Source organism: Cimex lectularius, unplaced genomic scaffold, assembly GCF_000648675.2.
Source record: "Cimex lectularius strain Harlan isolate CLEC.00 unplaced genomic scaffold, Clec_2.1 scaffold82, whole genome shotgun sequence".
Taxonomy (NCBI): domain Eukaryota; kingdom Metazoa; phylum Arthropoda; class Insecta; order Hemiptera; family Cimicidae; genus Cimex; species Cimex lectularius.
This window is the reverse complement of record NW_019392695.1, coordinates 323,672-347,122: the sequence shown is the minus strand read 5'-3', so window position 1 is coordinate 347,122 and position 23,451 is coordinate 323,672. Positions and strand designations below refer to the sequence as shown.

The 23,451-nt window shown below is 36.3% G+C and overlaps 1 protein-coding gene and 1 non-coding gene across 4 annotated transcripts; one reads left to right on the top strand and one right to left on the bottom strand.

Annotated features, from left to right (window-relative positions):
- The first annotated feature begins 14 nt into the window (after positions 1–14).
- Positions 15–18,295, top strand: LOC106664089. Of its 3 annotated transcripts, none has more exons than XM_024226023.1 (15): positions 15–88; positions 169–400; positions 4,117–4,331; positions 4,715–4,866; positions 4,926–5,039; positions 7,339–7,468; positions 7,719–7,810; positions 7,876–7,989; positions 8,048–8,142; positions 8,205–8,342; positions 9,929–10,100; positions 10,166–10,309; positions 11,262–11,329; positions 14,582–14,669; positions 15,263–16,471. In XM_024226023.1, the coding sequence occupies exons 2-15, from the start codon at positions 261–263 to the stop codon at positions 15,335–15,337; spliced, it is 1,737 nt and encodes a 578-aa protein (XP_024081791.1). In that variant the 5' UTR covers positions 15–88; positions 169–260; the 3' UTR covers positions 15,338–16,471. The 3 variants fall into 3 exon arrangements, 2 of the variants coding, with proteins under 2 accessions (XP_024081791.1, XP_024081792.1); XR_002910102.1 differs by adding an exon at positions 16,697–18,295 and having other exon boundaries at positions 66–400; positions 15,263–15,480; XM_024226024.1 differs by having other exon boundaries at positions 66–400; positions 7,891–7,989.
- On the bottom strand, positions 14,775–14,847 carry Trnad-auc. The gene has a single exon. It is a non-coding gene; the product is annotated as a tRNA-Asp (tRNA).
- Positions 18,296–23,451: the final 5,156 nt, after the last annotated feature.

The following is a 23,451-nucleotide window of genomic DNA, read 5'->3' as shown; positions in this document are numbered from 1 at the left end:
ATCGATTGGTGATAACAAGTAACAAACCCTATCACCTATCCCGACGCTGATGACATTTCCTCATCCCTGCACTGTTATAACATAAAAGGTTTTATTTTTATTTTTAAAGTTTGGTTTATTGACTATCAAATTAATAAGTCGGACGTTTTACTTTAAACCCGTGGAAAGGGGCGAACAGTTGAGTTGTATGAAGCAAGAGGATGCGTCTTCTAACTGGCACAGTGGCTGATTTTACTTTGAAAACTTGACTGACTGTTAGCATGGAGTCTGAAGTGAAGCACTCGTCCAGGGATGTCGACGTATTGTCCACTTGCAGCGAGGCGAGCTCGATTTGCGACGAGGAAAGGATCAGAAAGCTCTTTCAAGTCTGTGACAAAAACGGCGACGGGTATATCGACAGGTAAGCTCAAGTTTAACAATAACTTTGGTAATCTTATATAGCTTTTTTCAGTCAAATTGGTATTTTTTTCTACCAATTTAATACTTTTTCCGACCAAATTAGTACTTTTCCCGAGCGATTTAATACTTTTCTCAAGCAATTTAATATTTTTCCCAACCAAATTGGTCCTTTCTCAAGAAAATTAATACTTATTTCCAAAAAAACGTGGAGCATAGCGTCAATCATGATATAGAGCCCATGAAACACTTTATTAGCTGGTTTCGTTTGAACTAATCTCACTTATATATTTCATTGAGTTCGCCAACCTACCTTATCATTCCCAGACGGATTTCTAGGAAATTCTTCTTCCCCTGTTCTTGGTTTCTTTACCCCTAAAATATTCAGTTGTTTGTCACGTCTTATTGTATGCATTGAGTGAGTTTTATATATATAGAATGAGAGACAGAAGTGACTGGTCATAATGATGAAACATGACCTAGTGCTTCAGGCGGTTCATCTTCGTCCGGTGTCCAACGTTCAAGACTGAGCAGAGGTACGTACGCAGATACATCAAGGCATCAAAACGAACTTTTTATAAAAGGGTCATTCAGTCAAAGATGCAGCTCAAAAATCAAATTTAAAAACTCGAACTGGCTACAGTATATACAGATTTTTTTTTTAATTTATTTATTTGTAGCCTATACATACTTGTACATAATACAATGTGATCACAATGTATATTGTTCACCGCTCGGTCACAGCACTAACACTGATGCCAGTGCTGCACCCGGAGGACGCATGCCATGAGAAGCCAGCCAGTGCTGGCACTCATTTTAATAGATTAAGGGGCAAGGAGGTCTCGGGGCCATCGTCGTTTTAGGCGACGTGGTGGATTCCCGGGATGGGAATATGTGGAGAGGGTTCTAGCAGTAGGGTTAGGATGGATCGATAGGTTGGTATGAAATTTTTGGAATCGGAAATGGATCAGTTCGTGGACAAAAGGAACGTTGAGATCTTTGTGGATAGTGAGGTTAGAGACGTAAGAAGGAGCTTTGACGATTTGTCTGAGGACTTTTGATTGGAAGGACTGGATACGCTGTATATTGGATGGTTTGGCGGAACCCCACAGTTCCACACCGTATGTCCAAAGTGGTCGCAGTAAAGTCTTGTATAAGGTAAGTTTAGTGCTGATGGTTAACCCGGATTTTGGTCCAAGTCTTCTGTTGAGTTGTTGTCTTTTAAGTCTTGTGTGGGGATTCCACGTCAGTCTGCTGTCAAGGTATAGTCCTAGGTATTTGACTTGAGTGGAAGTCGGTATCTCTTCATTGTTGATGTATAGTGGAGGGCAAGACTGTTTTTTCAAAGTGAACGTACATTGGATGCACTTTTCTCCGTTTAATCTTGTCCTCCACTTTTTGCACCAACCTTCGATGAGCTCAAGGTGTTCTTGGATATTAGAGGTAGCTTGGGTAGGATTCAAGTTAGAGGACAAAATTGCGGTATCATCCACGTAGGTGGTAATGATGGTATTTGGGTGAGTAGGTAGATCAGCAGTATAGGTGGTATAAAGGATAGGACCAAGGATACTCCCTTGTGGGACACCGGCTTGTATTGGCCTAATTTCAGAGAACTCGTTACTGCACCTCACTCTGAAGCAGCGGTCTGTTAGGCAGGATTTCAGGATAAGGTAATAGGGAGTGGGTAGGAAGCGTTTGAGTTTATAAAGCATGCCCGGGTGCCACACCCCTACAGAAATTATACGTCTCAAAACTGTCCGTTAGTAATTAAAAAAAGAGGTGGACCCCGGCTGCACAAGTTGACCCCTGACGTTCTAGCCGCTATTGAGGAAATCATTGAAGGAAACGCGGGTCTATCATTACAAGATATTAAAGAACAACTTGCATTACGCAACATAAATTTATCTATTTCTTCAATACACTGAGGGCCAACGTCATTAAAAATAACTGAAGGTGCGTCCATTGAAATAGATCGCATGAATTCTGAGTCAACGGTACAACAACGAAGGCAGTTTGCAATGCTCCAAAAACAATTGAATTGGAAAGGATGTTTGGTTCCTTGGTTCCTTCAAATTTACCTTAGCTCACGTTTTCGAACATTCAATTGTTATTTTTCAACTCTAATAGAACGTTATTTAAAAACCTGGATATATCAACGAAAAGCATATTACATGAAAAAGTTTTTGTGAAATTTGACAAGTTGTAGGTATTTTTTTGTAACCTCGGTAGAACGTGCAATCATGACCAAAATTTTAAATTTTGTAATTTTGACATGTTCCAACAGATATTGGCTAACATTTTATATCGTACAGATTATTGCAAATAGGAGTAGCTAACAGCAAATTTAGCGTTCTTTCAAATGGTGCAATTGGATTTGTTGTTGAAAAAACCTAAATTGACGAATATCTTCAACATAGAGAACTTTAAGAAAATTTTCTCCTGGGCATTTTTTGCTCCAAACGAAGAGTAGAATCGATTCCCTGAGTTTCGTCAGAAGGAACTCGGACACCCTGTATATATAGCTGGTTAGGGATGGTCCGTGCATCTGCAAACGATTAGACAGACTCCAGCATAAAGATACAAGATGTTCCCTAGGTGCTATGGCTTCCACCCCCACAAATGCCCTAACAATAGAAGCCGTTCTTATGCCACTATATTTGAGGAGAGAAAAACTAGCCGGCAAATACCTATCAACAAAATTAGCAGACAGCGAACTCCAAGCTGTTCAAACCGTGAATCAACGTTCCATACAGACTGCAACAAGTCATCAAAATCTTTTTTTAGTACCATTCTTTATGCGGTTAAAAGAGCTCTGCCTAGGGAAAATGATTTTTTCGCCCACGGACATCATCCCATGGAAGCTACAAAGCAGTTCTCCTAAAGTAATTAAGTCACATAGAAACGCTTTAGGAATGCCAGAGTCAATCATTTGTTGCCTTGAAACAAGAAGATGTCCCGATGGGACAATATTGTATACCGACGGATCGAAATCCCCCAGCGGAACTGGAGCCACAGTTCTAAACATTGCGGACAACTCTACAATTCAAATTAAACTCCCCCAGATGTGTTCTGCCTATACAGCCGAAGCTGTGGGTATCCTGGAGGCTGTCAACTATGTAGCGAAAAACCTTAATCAAACATCCATAATTCTATCGGACAGCCTTAGTGTATTATCAGCGGTTAGAAGCGATCATATGAAGAACCCATTGATCAAGCAGGGATTAGACAACAAGAGTATGAACGTATTTTTAGTTGATGTTCTAGCAAAAGAAGCTGCCAACTCAGGAATAGTAAAATCATGGTTAACAGCTTCCGACATAGTGACACACCTCAATAATTATATTAACAAGAAATGGCAAAAGGAGTAATACTTGACGCATTGTGTGGGTCGAAAAGAGAACAACTTCTTTTAATCTTTAACCAGATGGCCAGAGACCATGTATTTGGTTCACAGCTAGACCTAGGTCTTTTCCCTACTACCTCCAGAGATCAGAAAATTTCTACCATGGCTTTGGATCTAAAATATCCTAATAATCACCTAAGAACCTGAACTAGTCTGTTAAATATAGCTCCTGTAATTTAAATGAATCATGGATTGCTTTCTCTAGGGCTAGATTAAATAGTAGGCATTTTTTTCCAGCTAATTCCTCAAATATAATATTTATATATTTAAAAGACACATGATTTCTAAATAATCTTTTTTTTTTTGGTACATTTTAGCAATGACTTACAGTCTGTATGTCAGGAGCTCGACATGGAGGATGTGCTTCAAGATATTTTAGTCGAATTAGGGGCCGATGAAAATGGAATGGTTTCATTTGAAGAATTTTTGCAAAAGAGACTAGCCCTGAAATCTGACATTAGGGCACTCAAGGACAGTGACAGTAAATGCAGAGGGAATGACCCAAATCTAAGCAGCAGCGGGACAAGCTTGGGTATGTGGAAATAGTTTTTTCCGGTTATTTATTAATCTGTAGACAATAAAGAAAATATATAAATGTCTAGGGATTGTGATTCAATTAAAATCAAGTCTTTCTAGTATCCCATCTCTCTCTCTCTCTCTCTTTCTCTCTCTCTCTCTCTCTCTCTCTCTCTCTCTCTCTCTTCTTTCTTTCTTTCTTTCTTTCTCTCTCTGTCTTTTTATTTCTCAAGCATAATTACCTTGGAAAATCCTTCCAATCGTAAAGGGGAGGGGAGCGTGATAAGAAAGCTAATCAAGTTATAACTAACAAATTTCACTATTAACATAAGTGAAATTTCTTAATCTTAAAATTATTTGCAAAATATTCAGTGTGTCTTTTAATATTCTTATGATCAGGTGGACTAAGCGCCAGCAAGGAAATGTGGGAATTTGATTCAGGCGCTCATGATCTCAGCCCGATTCCTAACACCTTGCAAAGATTAATCAAACTGCCTGGGAATTCGATAGCTCCAAGCAGTTCGACAGGAATTCTTGAGCTCGCCAACAAGGTAAGTGTATGCTTAAGATGTGTTACAATAAATTATTCCAAACGTGTATTGTTTTTTAGCTTCATATGGCTGCTGTTGATTCTTTACGCAGTGAACTTTCCCAACTGACTGCTCTGCTTGAGGAAGCTCGCCTTGAATTCCACACTTTGAAAAAGGAAATAGAGAGATGTCAAGTAAGTTTGGCATAGTTAAAATTTTATTGTTAGTTAACCCATTCCTATTGAACTGTTTCATCACCAAGTTTATTTCATATTTTATTTTTTAAATTTACTCATAAGGCGAGGCTGCACATGTGGGATCACCAATTGGCTCTAGGTTAAAAATATTGGATAAGTCTAATCGTACATGTCAATGGGCCTTAGGAGCTGAGAAAAAATCTTTTACAGGTTTGTAAAGGGGGGGTTACAAAAAAATGAATATCGCCTTTATTTGGGGTTGGTTATGTTAGGTAAGGTCGTGGTTAGAACAAAGGATGGGTTAGGTTAGTTATGATTAATTGATTGATTTATTTTATCATGAAAAGATAAGTCTCTTAGACCTTTCTACCACCTAACATGCAAAGAAGTAGGGTTAGAGTTAAGGACAGGTTAAGCTAAATGAGCTTAGAGTTAGGGACAGGTTAGGTCAGATAGGGTTACAGTCAAGAATGGGTTAGATTAGGCGGGGTTATTAGGTAAGGCCCAGTACATATCAATGGGCCTTAGGAGCTAAGAAAAAATCTTTTACAGGTTTGTAAAGGGGGGGGGGGTTACAAAAAATGAATATCACCTTTATTTGGGGTTGGTTAGGTTAGGTAAGGTTGTGGTTAGAACTAAGGATGGGTTAGGTTAGTTATAATTGATCGATTTATTTATTTTATCATGAAAAGTTAAGTCTCTTAGACCTTTCTTACCACCTAACATGCAAAGAAGTTAGGTTAGAGTTAAGGACAGGTTAAGTTAAATGAGCTTAGAGTTAGGGACAGGTTAGGCCAGGTAGGGTTACAGTCAAGATTAGGCAGGGTTAGGTTCAGTTAGGTCAGATAAAGTTAGGGTTAGAGTTAGGGATGGGTTATGTTAAGGTATTAGGGAATGATTGATTGATTGATTTTAAAATATAAAGTTAATTCGCTTGGACTTTTCCACCATCTAGAATGAAAAGAAGTAGGGTTAGAGTTAAAGATGGGTTGTAAGATGTAATGTTTGGGGTATGCAATATACTGTGCCCTTTGAGAGCTGTTGTATCCCCCCGTTTTACACTTATAGTATACCAGTGAGTCCTGGTTCATACATTTTTTTTTTTAAATGGCCATATGATCTATGCATATTAGCCAAGGTCTCAGATGATTATTATGCGTATGCGTATTGGGGATAATGGTATCATGAAAAAAAGGCTAGAGGTGACAGTGGGAATCGAACCCTCGACTGCAAGGTCTATGAGTCTCTCATGCTAACCACCATCAAGAAACTTGATTAGGTAATAGGTTTTGTTTCAGTGGTTGAATTTCTTCTATGGTCACGTTGTATATCCCAAAACACTTCCTCCTGTGGGCAAATGTGATGCCACAGTTTGTTAGTAGATGGGATCTTACATTTTAAGGATGGGTTAGGTTATTTAGGAATGATTGATTTTGATGTATTTTTTCACACAGATTTAGGTTAGGTAAAAGTAGTGTTAGAGTTAGGGACTGGTTAGGTTAGGTTGGATTTTACTTAACAACAGGTTACGTTATATTAGGTAGGGTTATGGTCAGAGTTAGAGACCTTCACTATATTGCTCAGTTACAGTGTATTATTTTAATATACTAATTTTCTTGCAATCAGAGGTTGATTTTTTTTCACTTTTTGAAAAGTGAACATAGGTTCAAATGTTTTTTTAGCGATAAAGAAAATGGATATTCATTTTTTACACCCGAAATGCCAATTTTTGGAAGAAATCGCCTTCAAAATAAAAATCTTTTTGAAAAATCACAAACATGGTGATAATATGATAATTTTTTAACGAGTCCACCAATCTATAGGAAACTGCACAGTGATTTAGTACTATATAAATTAAACATAATAGCACAAACTCGACCTCTGTAAATAAATTAGAACCTGAGATATAAAATAAAACATTTGAGCAGTGTTTGTTGATTTCATCCTCATCGTTCTGTCTTATAATGGCACAAAATCAAAAAATGTAATTGAAATGATCTGAAAGAAGAGAAATTAAGCTTTCCAATGGTCCTAATTACATTGAAATTGGATAAGTTGAAGATATAAATTTTTAAGTGAAAAAAATTTCCCTTTCGATAATCCAGCACAAAATGTCAATTTTTTATTTGCTATAAAAAATTGTATTTAATAGATTTAAAGGGTGCTTAAAAATGTAAATCCCATGTTTATAGCCTCCCCCTGGTCAGTGAATTCATTTAACAATAATACAGATAAGAAAAAATCCATAATATTTTTAAAATCACTGGTCATAAAAGTCGTCTTTCCCCCTTAATAGGACTACATGGTTGAATCAATGAGGGAAACTTATGAAGAACAAATCACTGAACTTCATTCGGTCATAGCAGAGCTGTCACGCAAAGTCGAAAAACAGTCTCATTCTATTATTGAAGAAGAAACGACATCTGGTAATTATTTTTATATTAATAATTATTTTTTAATCAATAATGTTTTGTTTTTTATTGGTTAAATTGCAAGAATATAATGATTTACATTATTGATTAAACCAAATTTTTTTGTTATTTTAACACAGAATAAGTTTGTTATGATTTATGGAAATGTAACTAAATTTAATTACAAATCACTATATTTATTTAACCAACAAAAGAAGTAATATTTAAAATTGGTACAAGTAAACAAACACGATTTTTTTCCCAGATGTTGAATTAAATCAGCCAGTTGATTCGAAAGTCACTGAAGAAGATGACAATTCAGAAGATAGCCACCTGCCTACTTTATCAGATGAAGAGGTAAAACTACTTATATTTACACTGATATTACATTTTGACTTTTATACAACCAACATATTTTAAAGATTGTTTTGTTTAAGGAGAAAAAGCAATGTGTCAACCCGGTTTCTCGTAAAATTAATCCAAAAAGTGTGACTAACTTGCCGCCACGATTGACTAAAATTCCTTCACAAGAAGCTGTGAGTACATTTCAACAATGAAAAAATGTGTTTATTTATGATTTATTTTTCATTACAGGATATAGAATATTGGAAGGCATTGTACCACAAAGAAAAGGCTGATGCAGTAATAATAGAAGCACATAATCAAACAATCACAGCGAAATTAAACCAGTAAGTTTAAATAATCTAAACAGATTTAACAAAACTGTTAATTATTTTTATTATTATTACAGAATGTCCTTGCTTTTTGCTCAACATGAATCATCTGTTTATGCATACGATGTTGCATTAACATTAGCCAGAGAAGTTATCGATCAGTATTCACAGTTGGATTCTTACATGTATTCAGCCTGGCCTAAAAAAGTGAAGAGGTACAATGCAATTTGTTGTAAAATACATAAATTAACAACAGCTGGCTTAAAAAATATGTTTATGCCATACTCATGCGAAAAAATTTATTTATCGCGGTTCTGTGTTTGAATCCCAACATTTCCTCATGGCTTTTTAATTGAGAATAATATTTTTAAAAAATATTTGTAAGTGGTTCTGTGGACTTTCAGTAGGTTACATTTTTGATGTTTTATCCCCGTTTTTAGTTGAGATAAAAAAGTCAATGGCACGAGCGGGATTCGAACCCACGATCTTCGGCTAGATACGCCACTGCTCTACTACTTGAGCTATCGTGACCTCGATCCACTCAGACACTAACTTCCCATCTCAACCCTACCTTTTGAATTTTCCCTCCTTTTTGCCATTTTTCAAATGTCGTGTAATCGGATTGGATTCTCGACGACAAATGAAATGGCCACGGAGAGCTTTAGTGAAGTATACTTCATTTTAAATCATTAAATTCACTAGTTTCGTGGTCCGCTTGACTTATTAATATCTTACAATTAATTAAGGTTTTTAGTTGAGATAAAAAAGTCAATGGCACGAGCGGGATTCGAACCCACGATCTTCGGCTAGATACGCCACTGCTCTACTACTTGAGCTATCGTGACCTCGATCCACTCGGACACTAACTTCCCATCTCAACCCTACCTTTTGAATTTTCCCTCCTTTTTGCCATTTTTCAAATGTCGTGTAATCGGTTTGGATTCATTGGTCAAGCGGACCACGAAATTAGTGAATTTAATTTTTAATTAATTATTAATTTTTTAAATTATTCTATTTTAATTTAATTCATTACTGTAATATTAAAAGTGATGAGACACCACAAAAAATGAAGAAAGATGTACTTACTAAGTGCGATGGTTAAATTTTCAAGTTTATATTTCGTCCTTTTTATGAGTTTAACTTGAAACCAAAACAAACGTTTCACTTGTATATTTGATATGCTTATGGAGAAACATTGAAGGAAATGTTACCTAACCTGTTCCTAAAGGTGCCTGTCGACTTGAAAGTATTTTACACTCGAGAGCTGTTCTCGCTGGTGGACAGGACTCTGAGTGTACTCACAGGAAAGAGGGGAAAATATTCCACTATTGAACCTAGACACACGTACATACACACGCACACAGCTAGAGGGCTGATAGTTTCACTATATTTCACAGAATTTCTTTTTGTGATCCAGGGCTTAACCTAGACCCTTCTTTTATTAATTGTTTTGGACACAGTTTTGAGACTTCTCATGAGAAAATTGATGGAGTAACTCATCTGAAAGTTGCTATCAAGAATTCTCGGGCGATTTACTGTCAAGTGAACAGCACCTTATCTCTAACCTAACCTAATCAAACTTAAGCTAACTCATATTTGTACATGTGTTATATAACGTTGAGTTTTTTTGTGTGTGTATGTTTGTGTTTTGGTTAATGAGAGGGCCAATGGCGGAATATTGAGTACCCCCATCATCCTCTCACCTGTGGCGCTGGAATGACTTCTTGGTTACCCCTGAAAAAAATAAACAACACACTACCTTTACAAAGATGATGATAATTTTTTTTTTCATATGTTTCAGACCAAAAGAAGAACAGGGTATTAGAGAAAATTTAAACAAGAATGTGACCAAGCTGGAAAAAATTCTAGCCAACCTTACACCGTTTAAATTTTTCAGCGAGTCCAATACATTCGAAGTACCGACTTATGAACCAAAGCCCAACATTGATATAGAAGCTGCAATTCTAACTCAAGTATGAATTTTTTCATTATGTTGTTGGTTTGATAGTAATGATCAACATCACTGATCTTTTTACAGTGCTTAATGCAAGAAAGAGTTGAACAAAGAGAGACAAGGCAAAAACTTATTCAAGCGCTAAATGATTACAAAAGCTTGCAACAAAAATTACAAAAAATCGAGGGCTCGGACATAAATTTGCCTCGTGGAAGTGCAAGCAATAAGGTAAATTAAATTTACTTTCTTTTAAATTTGTGAACCAAGAATATTGATTAAAATTGTACATGCAGTCAAGAACATGTCAATTTTTTTAATTACATGTATGTTTTTTTTTTCTTTGTCAGAAACAGCATTGTAGAAAATTTCATCTGAATAATCGGAAATTTTTTGAGTAAATTGATTGAGAGTGTTGTAGTGGTGTAAATAATCTGAGAGGGCAGCCAAATTATCCATCACAGAAGGCATTCAGGCTGATTGTTTCTTCGGAACACCTCTCATTTCTTAATCTGAGAAAACTGGCATGAAGTTAACCACAATAAACTAACGGAAATTAAGAGATAGGATAAACGATGGCCCTCCTCCATTCGAACATACCGTAGTCTAAGAATAGGACATTGCAGGGTTACCCAAGGATTCCTCATGGCAAGGAAATCTCTCCCAATCTTCCAAAGCTGTCGGAACTGCCAACAGAAAAGCACATCCTGACTGAATTCAATTTGAGGTGGAGAATGCACGTTTCTGTTAGTTTGAAGCTAATTTAGTTTGGTGGCAGTCACAGAATAGATCTCTTTAATTTCTTAAAGCTGCCTTAACTGGAAATTATCATTAATTTTTAATATCATCAGAACCTGGGCAAAGTGGTCGGATTTCTGTTCAAACCTCCTTATTAAAAAAAATAAAAAAAAGTTTAACCCAAAAACTCTGATAGTGTATAACTGTCGTTGTTTTTTTCTGTTCTGACTAGACATAGTTTAGCATAATCATATAATTAGAGGCCCCATATACTAATATTCTTGGTTCATTATTTCACATTAATTAAGTAGTAAAAAAAAGTTGTAGTTTGGCTGTTTCTGATGATTTTTTTCCCTGCCTCTTGACTGATTTGGGTGATTTGAAACAACTAAACATGTTCACCCTGCAGACTAAACATTTTGATATGAATAATTTTTTTTTCCAGCATTATGTGAACCGTGAAAAGTCAGATGATGTCGAAGTCAGTATTGATCAAGGCAAAGTAGATCTACTGTAAGTTTCTTATTATTTTTAATAGGTTGGTATATGGGTTTATGGGCAAGGTAAAATGAGATTTAAAAATAAAATTTGCCATAAGAGTACCAGGTTAAAAAATGGTGTCACTGAACGTCAATTCACTCATAAGGAGGGCAAAGGACTATAATAATTCAATTTAACCACTGAATAATGGTGGTCAGGTCGAAAGCCAGAAACACATTTACCCGATGCTATGCCATGCGACGCTACCCAATGCTACCCAACGCAAATCCAAAGTCCAATTTTCCAAAAAATTGTGTTACCCCGTGCACATCTACCCGATGCTATGCCACGCTAACCTACCCGACGTTCTGCGATCCCCACTGTCCAAATTTTTGTCGGGTCGCATCGAGTACAGTCGAAGACAAAAGAACCGGACACTCATATTTTTATTCAAACTACATGTATTATTGTCGTTATATTAATTACAACATACTTATTTTAATATAAACCAAATTAACTGTGATTAAAAATTAATTAGTTTTTATTTAAAAAATTAATTTTAATGGTTTGGTAGAAAATTAATCAAAACACCGGAATACGATTTTTTGATATAATGAATTTAACTAACAATTTATTGTACTCGCTTCGGCGGTACATATACTAAAATTGGAACAATTTATTACACGGTTTTGCTCATAAAATTTAATTAACAATTTATTTCATAGTTTTGCTCGTAAAATTACACCATTTTGTAATGTCGGGTAGCATCAGAACAGGACACTCATATTTTTTGTAGTTTATTTCAAACTAAGTACATGTAATTTTGTCGTTATATTAATTACAACATGTTATTTTAATGTAAACCAAATTAAACGAGATCAAAAATGCATAAGTTTTTATAAACATTGTTTAATTATGATGGTTAGGAGTAACTTTATTTAAAACAATTAAGTTTAACAAACAATTTATTAGATGGTTGTGCTCATAAAATTTAACTAACAATTTATTACAAGGTTTTGCTCAAAATAGTGCATTAAGAACAAACGATGCGTTGCGATTGTGATAGTGATTATTGTGATAAACGCTGTGGACTGTACGTGTGCTTGCGTCGGATAGATGTGCACACCCCACCAAAATGTGGCAAGGCGTCGAGTAGCGTCGCATGGCGTAGCATCGGGTAAGTGTGTTCCTGGCTTAAAGGTTGGTCCTGGCTTTAGTCATTTCGTTACCATATGGACTGTTAATATGTCAAACATGTAGAAAAAGGTTGCTTGATGTGTTCCAGTTTATTGAAGGGTGCCATATAGAGAGCATCCGTGTAAGAATTAAATCTGATATGTGAAAATTTAATTAAGGGGTTTTCAAAAATAACAATAAAAAATTGTAATTCCATAATTTTGTTTGTTGGACACAATTTTTTTAAACAATTAATACCTTGTTTGATGTCCTCTGTTAGCTAAAACCTCTGTGCACCTGGTAGGCAGACTGTTAATAAGGTTGCCCCTAATTGCATGAGGAATTTCACTCGAGGTGTTGCGATGTTGTACTCAGTTGTTGCGGATGGTGATTGAAAAGCCTTATCTCCAACGCATCCCACGTGTGCTCGCTCGATGGGATTGCGCTGTTGAAACAATGGGGGAAGGAGCAGATGGGAAATTCCCGGGTTTTCTAAACGTTGATAGACAACTCTTCGTCTATGAGGTCCAACATTGTCAACCAGATTGGTCAAGGCGTTGAGGTTGCGTTCTACAATGTGGAGTCCAGTTGGACCACTGAAGGGAGCACAAACTGAGATCCACTAGCAGGCCTTCGATTGGCATTTCAAAATTCAAATGTTTTACATTCCAAATTAACTTTAACTTCAAAATAACCTTTTTTTTTATATTCCAAATTAAATCTTTGTAAATTTCAAATTAATTTTTTAATTCCTTATTAAATTCACTAGTTTCGTGGTCCGCTTGACCAATTAATATCTTACAATTAATTAAGGTTTTCAGTTGACGTAAAAAAGTCAATATCACGAGCGGGATTCGAACCCACGATCTTCGGCTTGATACGCCGCTGCTCTACCACTTGAGCTATCGTGACTTTGATCCACTCGGACACCAACTTCCCATCTCAACCACACCTGCCGAAGATCGTGGGTTCGAATCCCGCTCGTGCCATTGACTTTTTTATCTCAACTGAAAATCTTAATTAATTGTAAGTTAATTTTTTAACTTCGAATAAACTTTTTTAAACTGCATACTAACCCTTTTAAACTTGAAATTAACCTTTTTAAATTCCAAGTTAACTCTTTTTAACTTCAATTAACCCTTTTTTAATCCAAATTTAACATAAAATTAACCCCTTTTTTTAAACTTCAGATTAACCTTTTTTATATTCCAAAGTAACATTTTTTAACCTCAAGTGAACTCTTTTTAATGTTAAAATACTTTTTTTATATAACAAAATTATAATTTTTAACTTCAAATTACTTTTTTAAAATTCCAATTTAACCCTTTTTAACTTCAAATTAACGTGTTTTACTTCAAATTAAAGATGTTTTACAAACTTCTAATGAAGAATTATTTCTTTTTATATTCAGTTGTATATAACTTAATTTTAATGCCAATTAATTTTCATATTAATTGGCAAATTAGTTTATATTTAAAAAAATCCACGTATTTCCAGGATTTTTATTTTATTTGCTTATATTTTGTAGCATCTGCTGAATTTTTTCAAGTTAAAAAAGGTAATTTGGCGGACAAAAGCTGTAGATATCTTGTTTTGTGTTAATTGAGATTAGGCATATTTATTAGCATGAATGTGTAGTGAGAGAGGGCTGACGGCTGAATTTTGAATACCCGTCAACCCTCAGTTAGATAAGTTATATAACATGTGTAAAATGGTGATGTTAGAATATCGTGTACTCTATCATCTTGATTGAATGGTGTGTTAATAGGAAAAAAAGTTTGACTTGTCCAGGTTTAAACACTGCATTGGGGACTAAAATGACCTAAGCGTCTAGAGCCTAAGTTTGTCTGAGATGATTCTCGTGCATTTTGGCCCAGAAGTAGTTTGTCAGGCAGGTATTGCCGATACTCATTCAGGTTAGCACGATCCTTAACATAGAAGATAGCAAAATACTGAATGCTGTTTGCGGCTAGTTATCTTATGCATTCTTGTTCTGTGGGTAAAAGGTTTATTTTCGCTTCACCTTGGTCGTAACCCCATTCACCGATCATTTATATTACATTTAATACTATATAAAACAGGATTGATTTTGTTTGTTTCTGTTAATAGCCCGAGTCTGCAATACTTTGAAAAGACTGGAAAGGTGAAATTGCTTGAGAACTCGTTCACGCAGCTTGTAACTCAACAGTCAGAACAGGTTTCTATCTTCTAATATATATTTAAATTCACTAATTTCGTGGTCCGCTTGACCAATTAATATATTACAATTAATTAAGGATTTTAGTTGAGATAAAAAAGTCAATGGCACGAGTGGGATTCGAACCCACGATCTTCGGCTTGATAAGCCGCTGCTCTACCACTTGAGCTATCGTGACCTCGATCCACTCGGATCTCAGCTAAAAACCTTAATTAATTGTAATATATTAATTGGTCAAGCGGACCACGAAATTAGTGAATGTAATGAATTAAAATGAAGTACACTTCACTAAAGCTCTCCGTGGCCATTTCATTTGTCGCCGAGAATCGAATAGATTACACGACATTTGAAAAATGGCAAAAAGGAGGGAAAATTCAAAAGGTGCGGTTGAGATGGGAAGTTGATGTCCAAGTGGATCGAGGTCACGATAGCTCAAGTGGTAGAACAGCGGCGTATCAAGCCGAAGATCGTGGGTTCGAATCCTGCTCGTGCCATTGACTTTTTTATCTCAACTAAAAACCTTAATTAATTGTAATATATATATTTACTTGATTATGTATATAAAAACACTATTTTTTTTTAAATTATTTTAGGTTATGATATTGATGAGAAGAATACAGTACTTGGAAAATTCTTTGGCCAAATGTGAATCCCCGTTGAAATCGTGATTTTATCTCCGTGACAATACAAGCTTCACTATAACTGTATAATATATTTTACTTTGGTACTGTTACATTCTAAGTAATGAAATGTTTTCTGTGCCTGAATTAGTAGGGGGAAGCCTTTAAAACGCAAAGGAAGAGTCGCACATGTAAGTTCACCTCGGCTAGTCCACAGTCAACATGTTATTATTTTTTATTTATTTATTTATTATTTTGTTAATATCATTCTAATATGCTGTAGTCATTTTAAATTGTGAAATTTAAAGCTGAAAACATTGTGTTTTACAAGTAAGCCTTTTGATAAGTTAATAAATTAAGTAATTCCTGTCATGATAATAATGAGAAGGATATAGGAAGCGAGGGTTTGGTATTCTAATAGTATTGCAACCTTTTGACTGACTGTACATTTCTTAATTCCTTACATTAATTCAATTGACTCGGTCCTTCTTTTAAGAAGGATAAGGTTCAATTGACTGTCAATTCTTACCTTTAGTTACACCTCCATTGGCCAATTCACATTCGAAGATGGCAGTTTTTTCCTCATTGTCTACTGGTATATATCCCTATCTATCTCCTGAGTTTTACGATGTCTACTAATGGCAATATGTTTGCCAGTTTTGGCTCTTGTCATACATTGGATGTTGCTGATGAGGGGTCAGTACTTCAAGATTCTTTTTCCAAACCAGAACCACTTCGGTTGAATTCAATTTTTAAATCTTGAAAAAAAAATCTTCCCTAATTTTGACCTTTTTCTTATGGCAGGGGTTAGAATTGACCTCAGAGTCCTATCCCACTCGGTCACTCTCAGTACATTTAAAAGCCAAAATTAAATTATAAACAGCAGGAGGACCACCCAATTTATTTATGAGGAGAAAAAGTAAAATTAATATAGAAAAGAAATGAAAGGAAAATAAAAGAAAAAGAACGGCTTTGAATAGAGAACAAAAAAAAGGAAATTTAAATAAAGACTTATCAATACAGTGTTGATGGGAATTTGCTACATGGGCAGAAAAGCGAAGGAGGAAAAGATGTGGTGTAGGATAGGAAGGCCCAGTGATGATCAGTAGAGAATTGAATGTCTTTTCAAACAGCTAATGGTATAAAAGCTTTGCATAAAAATTAGAAAAACTTATAACTAATAAAAAAAAATATATAATTAAGGACGCTACCCTTACATCAAAATTTCCCTGTTGCTAATCCTGCATCATAATGCAACTAAATGATGCTACTTTGTTTGAATATTTGCAAAACGGGAAAATTTAAATAATAGTCGGTTGAGAAGAGGAATGGCTATCAAAACTGTGTATTTGATCTCTATAAGCGTTACAAGTTTTACAATTCATATTTTTCATTTTTCATTACAAGATTGAGATTCCCGACATTAAGTGTCGCACTCTTCTTCCTTGATCGCTGCGGAGACCTCACGCGCAGTAGTCGTCGTACATCAGCTTCATCGTCGTCTGATTGAAGCGTGTCCTTGATGTGTGGCTCCCTTGCAGTAACCCGGGTGACCATCTGTGCGAGTGTCGTGTCCGATAGGCCGAGGCTTCTCAGGAACTCCGCTGACTGTCGGCAGAGGGCTCCTCTCCACGAGACGGTGAGTGTGCTGACCTCGACGTTGGCCGTCCCCAGTACTGCCGCCGCCTGTCCAGTGAGGTCGTTGTTGCTCTGGTATTTTTCCGCCTTCTGCCGATGCACCGCACTGAGAGGAGGTCCTGCCGCGACGACCTGAACGTCTACGATGTATCCGAGTCCGTCCCTCGTCGCCAGGAGGTCCGGCTTGAACCTCCCGGTCGCCATCGAGAAGAAGTGTTCAAGGAGAACCGTATACCCCTTCTGCTTCAGCCGTCCGGCGAGTGCAGCTACCACGGCGTCATGTTGAAGAATTCTTCCGCCGTGGGTACGCCAGCAACTCTGGACGACGTGCGCTGGGGTCTCGGTGGCGTCGCCACCAGCTCGGCAACGGAGGTTCCTTCCCTGGCATCGCTCTCCCCTCGCTGTCCTGGTCCTTGTTGGGAGAACGTTGATCCATGTCCGGGTGTGCTGGATGAAATCCCTACCCGGGATGCTGCCGCAGTTCCTCCATATCCACGCTGTGAACGCCTTCTCCTTCCTTGCCTCCCATAGCGCCACTACTTACTCGTCGTACTTCTTGTATAGCGTCTCTGCCCAGAAGCGCTGTCTCTGCTCCGGAGTCGAGTCTGTCGGGAGGCCCCTCTTCCTCAGCTGTTGCCTGGCCCATGCTACCCGCCTCTGGGTCGCTGTGCTCCCGATCGCTGCCTGGACTGCTGCACTTCCATCTTCTCGCTGTCTGTCCAGTCTTCTGGCGAAGCACCCTGGTATGAAGGTCTCCATGGCAGGCACCCCTAGCCCTCCATCCCTGTTAGAGGCATGGAAGAAGGCTTTCGGAGTGTCCTTGGGAAGACGCAGTCATCCTCTCACCGCTTTCCTTATTTGTCTATCAATGGCGGTGAGTCGGCCGGCTGTTGTCCTTCCTAGCACCAGGGCGTAAAACAGCCTTGGGAGCAAGTGCGACCTCAGGATCTCTAGCCGCTGTTGCGGCTTGAGAGGGGCTCTTTGGACTCTCTCAAGGAGTGTCCCCAGTTCCATTTCTAGCCTCATTTCCCTTACTCCCGACGTACCGAAGTCAACCCCGAGATATCTCCACATGTCCAGAACCCCGACTTGCGTCAGGGATTCCCCGGACACAGAGAATCGGGCCGACTCCACTATTTTCATCCTTTTATTTTTACCGTTGGGTATTAGGGAGAGTACTGTCGACCTCCCCGGGTTCACTTCGAGACCATACCTGGACGCTGAGGACTCGAAAGCCCCCAGCGCTGTCCGAAGACCAAGCTCTGTCGAAGAGTCCACTCAGTCCGCTAATGCCAGGGCTCCGATTCTGTGTCCTTCTAAGCAGTAACCAATATGGGGCGGGACCAACAACAGAATCTGGTCCATAAACAGAATCGGCGACAATGGGTCACCCTGGCGCACTCCACGGTTTGGCTGAATCGTGCTGGATCTCTGTCTCCTTGACTCCAGGTACGTGCTCCCCTTGAGCGTCTCAGCGATGTAGCATCCCAGTTTCTCGGGTATGCCTTTTGCAGCTATAGCCGCCAGTAGGCCCTCTCTACTGACGGAATCGAATGCCTTTTTGAGGTCGAGTGTCGCAACGTGCAGGCTGTTGAGCCTCCTTTTCGCATCGCGAATAATGGCGTCGAGCAAAATAATATTTTCCGCCGTCCTATCAATGCCCTCTGTAAAACCTTTTTGTTCGGGGACGTGCTGGATTCTGCTCGACAGCCTCTTCGCTAGGCCGTGCTCGACAGCCCATGGACCGAAGTCACGTTAGCTCAAGTGGTAGAGCACCGGGAATTAGCCAGGGGTCGTAGGTTCGAGCCCCACTCATGACTCTAATTTTTCTTTTCAACCTTCTCTGCATAAAACTGATAACTAATTTAAAAATCTATATTTGGAGAGGAAGGCCCACTGATGACTTCCATCAGTAGAGGTGTCCCGCTGCAAATTGAATGTCTTTTCAACCAGCTAATGGTATAAAAGCAATTTAACAAATCCAAGTACTGAGCCAGATTTCCCAGAAATATTTTTATTATTACGGATTATCTCTTTTATATAACAATATCTTAACAAATAAAATTCTTCTTCCCAAAAAACCTAAACAGTGCTTTTCATGAAACATTTGAGATTTCTTAAAGTCTGCGCCATAACATTCTACCCGTAATATCCTGTTGAAACATTTATTGAGGTGATATTTATATGTATTGAGCATGTAAAATGAATTGAAGCATGTAAATTGAAAAGTCTGAAAATTTTGGAATTATTTTTGTACTATTCGCCTTTTCTTTTGTGCAATCATTTTATTTAGCATAGGTCAATATTAATACAATTTGTTATAGCTTATTGCAAGAGTTTGACCAGTCCATTGTAGTTACATTCTAGTCAGTTTATAAAACATTGTTACCTTAATTTGTGAAGCTGTATTGATGTAAATGTGTATTATAAAAAAAAGAAAAAATGTATTATTTGTATTTTTATCATGGGTAAATTATACAATCAAGTACCAAAATGCTTCTAATAATGAGACAAATTAAATATATTTTAAAAGTAGTTTTAATATGTCTGGTTACGGAAGGTGAATGACATTCTATATATACACAATCTATTTAAAAACTATATTTAATATTTATAGTAAATAAATGTTTCCACTATTGTGTTTTTTATGAAAAAATAAATGGAGCCCTTCATATTTAGTAATAATTCCTAGGTCCTAGTAGGTAAAAATAGTCTGGTTTCTTCTAAAACAAAACGTCTGGAGGCAAGTGAAACTAATAATTCCTTCGTAATAGTTCCTTCCTATTGAACGTTTCACCCTCTGCTGAACATGTGAGAGTAGAGAATGAGAGAGCAGACCCTGTTGCAGGGAAAGGGGCTGCCATACCACTGATAGGTCCTGAGCCCTTCTGTACCATAGGGATTCAAACTACCAAAATGTATCTTAGACAAAAAGACACAATGAGAATGAGGAAAACAGTGGAATTCATTCATTGGACCCAAACAATCAAAGAACCTTGTAGCAAATTTTGGAAGGAAAGAAACAACCGGACACTATAGACTGAATGGGCATCTAAAAAATTGGTATGATACAACATGGCATGTGCAGCTTCTACTAAGAAGCAGAGGATGCACCGACACACCTCCTAACAGCCACAGTTTGTTAGTATATAAATAATAATAGATATTAAAATGTTTTAACCCATTTTGAAAAAAACTCAATCTGATAGCAAGAAAATTAGTATATTGAAACAATACACTGTAACTGAGCAATATAGTGAAGTAAATCCCTAGCACTACATAAACTAACCTAATCAGTCCCTAACTCTAACACTACATTTACTAACCTAACCTAAATCTGCATGAAAAAATTCAAATTAATCCTACATAACCTAACCCATCTTTATGATGTAAGATCCCACCTATTAGCATACTGGCATCACATTTGCCCACAGGTGGAAGTGTTTTTCAGGATGTACAACGTGCTCATAGGAGAAATTCAACCACTGAAACCAAACCTACTACCTAATCAATTTTCTTGATGGGGACCACAGTAGCCAAGAGGTTAGCATGAGATTTTCTTGGATTGATACCCTTACTCTGAATAACAATCTCTGATTGTGAGAAAATTGAAGCAAAACATTGTAACTGAGCAATATAGTGAAATAGGTCTCTAACCCTATCTAACATAACATAACGTGTCATTAACTATAACCCAACCTAATCTAACCAGTTCCTAACCCTACATAAACTAACCTAACCAGCCCCTAACTATAACACAACCTAAGCTAACTCTACCCCTATACTTTCCTGAATGTAGTGGCAGGCCACTTTTTCCTTATTGGTATTACAAAAACAAGTTTACTTGAAAAACTAAATTTAACTCTTCCTAAGTTGGAGTTTCTTTAAATTAGGAGCAGTCTGAGACATGTATTTTAAAGATTAGTTTATTTCACATTTTTCTTCTACATGTCGGGAAATTTGGTTCTGCCCCCACAAACCCTGGCAGACTTGCCTACCATCCCATTGCATTTTTTATATAAGGAAGTTTCCAATTGTCTCTCATCAAAAGGGAAGAAGAAAGTGAAAATTAATTATTCTACCTCCTTCCTGGTCAATTGGCCAAAGATGAGTGACCTGGTAATGCCCTCCCTAGACCTCGTCTTAAGGTAAAAATTTGAAAATGTGGCAAAAAGAGGGAAAATTCCAAAGGTTGTAGGTTGAGATGAGAAGTTGGTGTCTAAGTGGTTTGAAGTCATAGCTCAAGTGGCTAGAGCAGCGTCGTATTTACCCAAAGGTCGTGGGTTCGAATCCCACTCATGACACTAACTTTTTCATTTCAACCAATACCTTACATACAAAGGTTAATTAATTGAAAGAAATTATTTGGTCAAACAGACTGCCAAATTATCTTTTTTAACTTGAAAAAATTTAGTTACTTATGTAAATTTTAAGAATGAAAATTAATTAGTATTAAATTAAAAGTTATATACAACTGAATATAAAAACAAAGGATTTTTCATTCGAAGTTAAAAAAAAGGTTAATTTCCAGTAAAAAAAAAGATCAATTTGAAGTTGAAAAGGGATTAATTTGGAATATAAAAAAAGGTTGTTTTGAAGTTAAAAAATGTTAATTCAGAATGTAAAACATCTTTAATTTGAAGTTAAAAAGGGTTAAATTGGAATTGTATAAAGTTAAAAAGGGTTAAATTGGAATATTAACAATTAAGTTGAAGTTAAAAAGTATTATTTTGTTATATAAAAAAAGGTAATTTAACATTAAAAAGAGTTTGAAGTTTTTACATTTTCAATTTGAAGTTAAAAAATGTTACTTTGGAATATAAAAAAAGGTTAATTTGAGGTTTAGAAAAAAGGGTTAATTTTATGTTAAATTTGTATTGAAAAAGGGTTTTTGAAATTAAAAAGAATTAATTTAGAATTTTAAAAGATTAATTTCAAAATTAATAATAAAAAGGGTTAGTATGAAGTTTGGGGATGATTTTTTTTTTTTTTTTTTTTTTTTTTTTTTTTGGCAGGCATTTGGGTCATTTTTTGCCTTGATAATGATCCATTCCAGGCACACAATGTCATAGGCCAGAGTCTGGCGCAAGCCAGGAAGCCCGGATCGGTGCGGGCATATAATGCCGGATATATTATTTTCTTACTTCTTTTTTACCTATTAGGCCTTCCGATGGATGTGCGGGTGCTGTGCCTCCACTCCCACATCCATCACAGGCCCCGGGCTTAGTATGAAGTTTAGAAAAGTTTATTTGAATTCAAAAAGTAATTTGAAATTTACAAAGATTTAATTTGGAATATAAAAAAAAGTATTTTTGAAATAAAAAGGATTAATTTGAAGTTAAAAAGTTAATTTGGAATTTAATAAGGTTAATGTGTAGTTAAGAAAGGATGAATTTTAAGCAAAAAAAAAGGTTAATTTCGAGTTAAAATGGGTTAATTTTAAGTAGAAATAAGGTTATTTAATGTTAAGTGAGTTAATTTGGAAATTAAAAGGTTATTTTTAAGTAAGTGTTCTTTTTATCTAAGGTCTTGGTTGAAATGAAAACTCTAGTGTCAAGTTGCTGTCCGAGTGGATCAAAGTCATGATAGCTCAAGTGGTTAGAGCAGTGGCGTATTGAGCCGTAGGTCGTGGGTTCGAATCCCCGCTCGTGTCTCTAATTTTTCATCTCAACCAAAAACCCTAGATGAAAAGAATAATTAATATGGTCAATTGTGACTACTGAACAAATACGGGGTAGTCAATAATGTTAAATTATATGAATGGTGGACCTGAATATGGCTTGACAGCAGAAAACCCGTAGTTAATAAATTAAAATTTTACAGTGGCAGACTAATTTTTTCTTATTGGTATGACAAAAACAAGTTTACTTGAAAAAATAAATTTAAATAAAAAAGTTTTGACAAGTTAATAATAAACTTTTGATTGTGGAGTATGCTACTTACTACAGTGTTGGGCAAAAATTAGTCATGTCTAATGATTAATGATTGATCACTCAGACCGTTAGTCATGATTGGTAGTAAGTGACTAATTTAGTCGCCATATGTGATTAATGATTAAATTAGTCATGACTAGAAATTAAATTGGAGGCATGACTAATTTAGTCACAATATAGTTAGTCATGACTAAATTTCGATAAATCATTTTCAAATGGGTGCTCAAAAAATGAAAAATACACATCACTTTTAAAAAATTTTTTAACAGAAATTTATTTCATCGAAACGAAAATCTTTCAACACCTTATTCAACAAAAATCAACCTTCCTATTATAAGTAAAACTCCGTCGTTATGAAAAGCCAAAAAATAATGATAATGATAATAATAATAATAATATAAAATAAAAAATCCTATAACAAGCTACGCTTTGAAATGTAAATATGTTTAGATAACCGATCAATGGAAAAAATATTTCTTTGAATTAAAATTTATTCCACTTAAAAGGAGAGATTTCTACATTATTTGGAAAATACACCATCTAGGGGGTCTTCATTGTAATAAAATAGACATGTAGAATAATTACTTAACT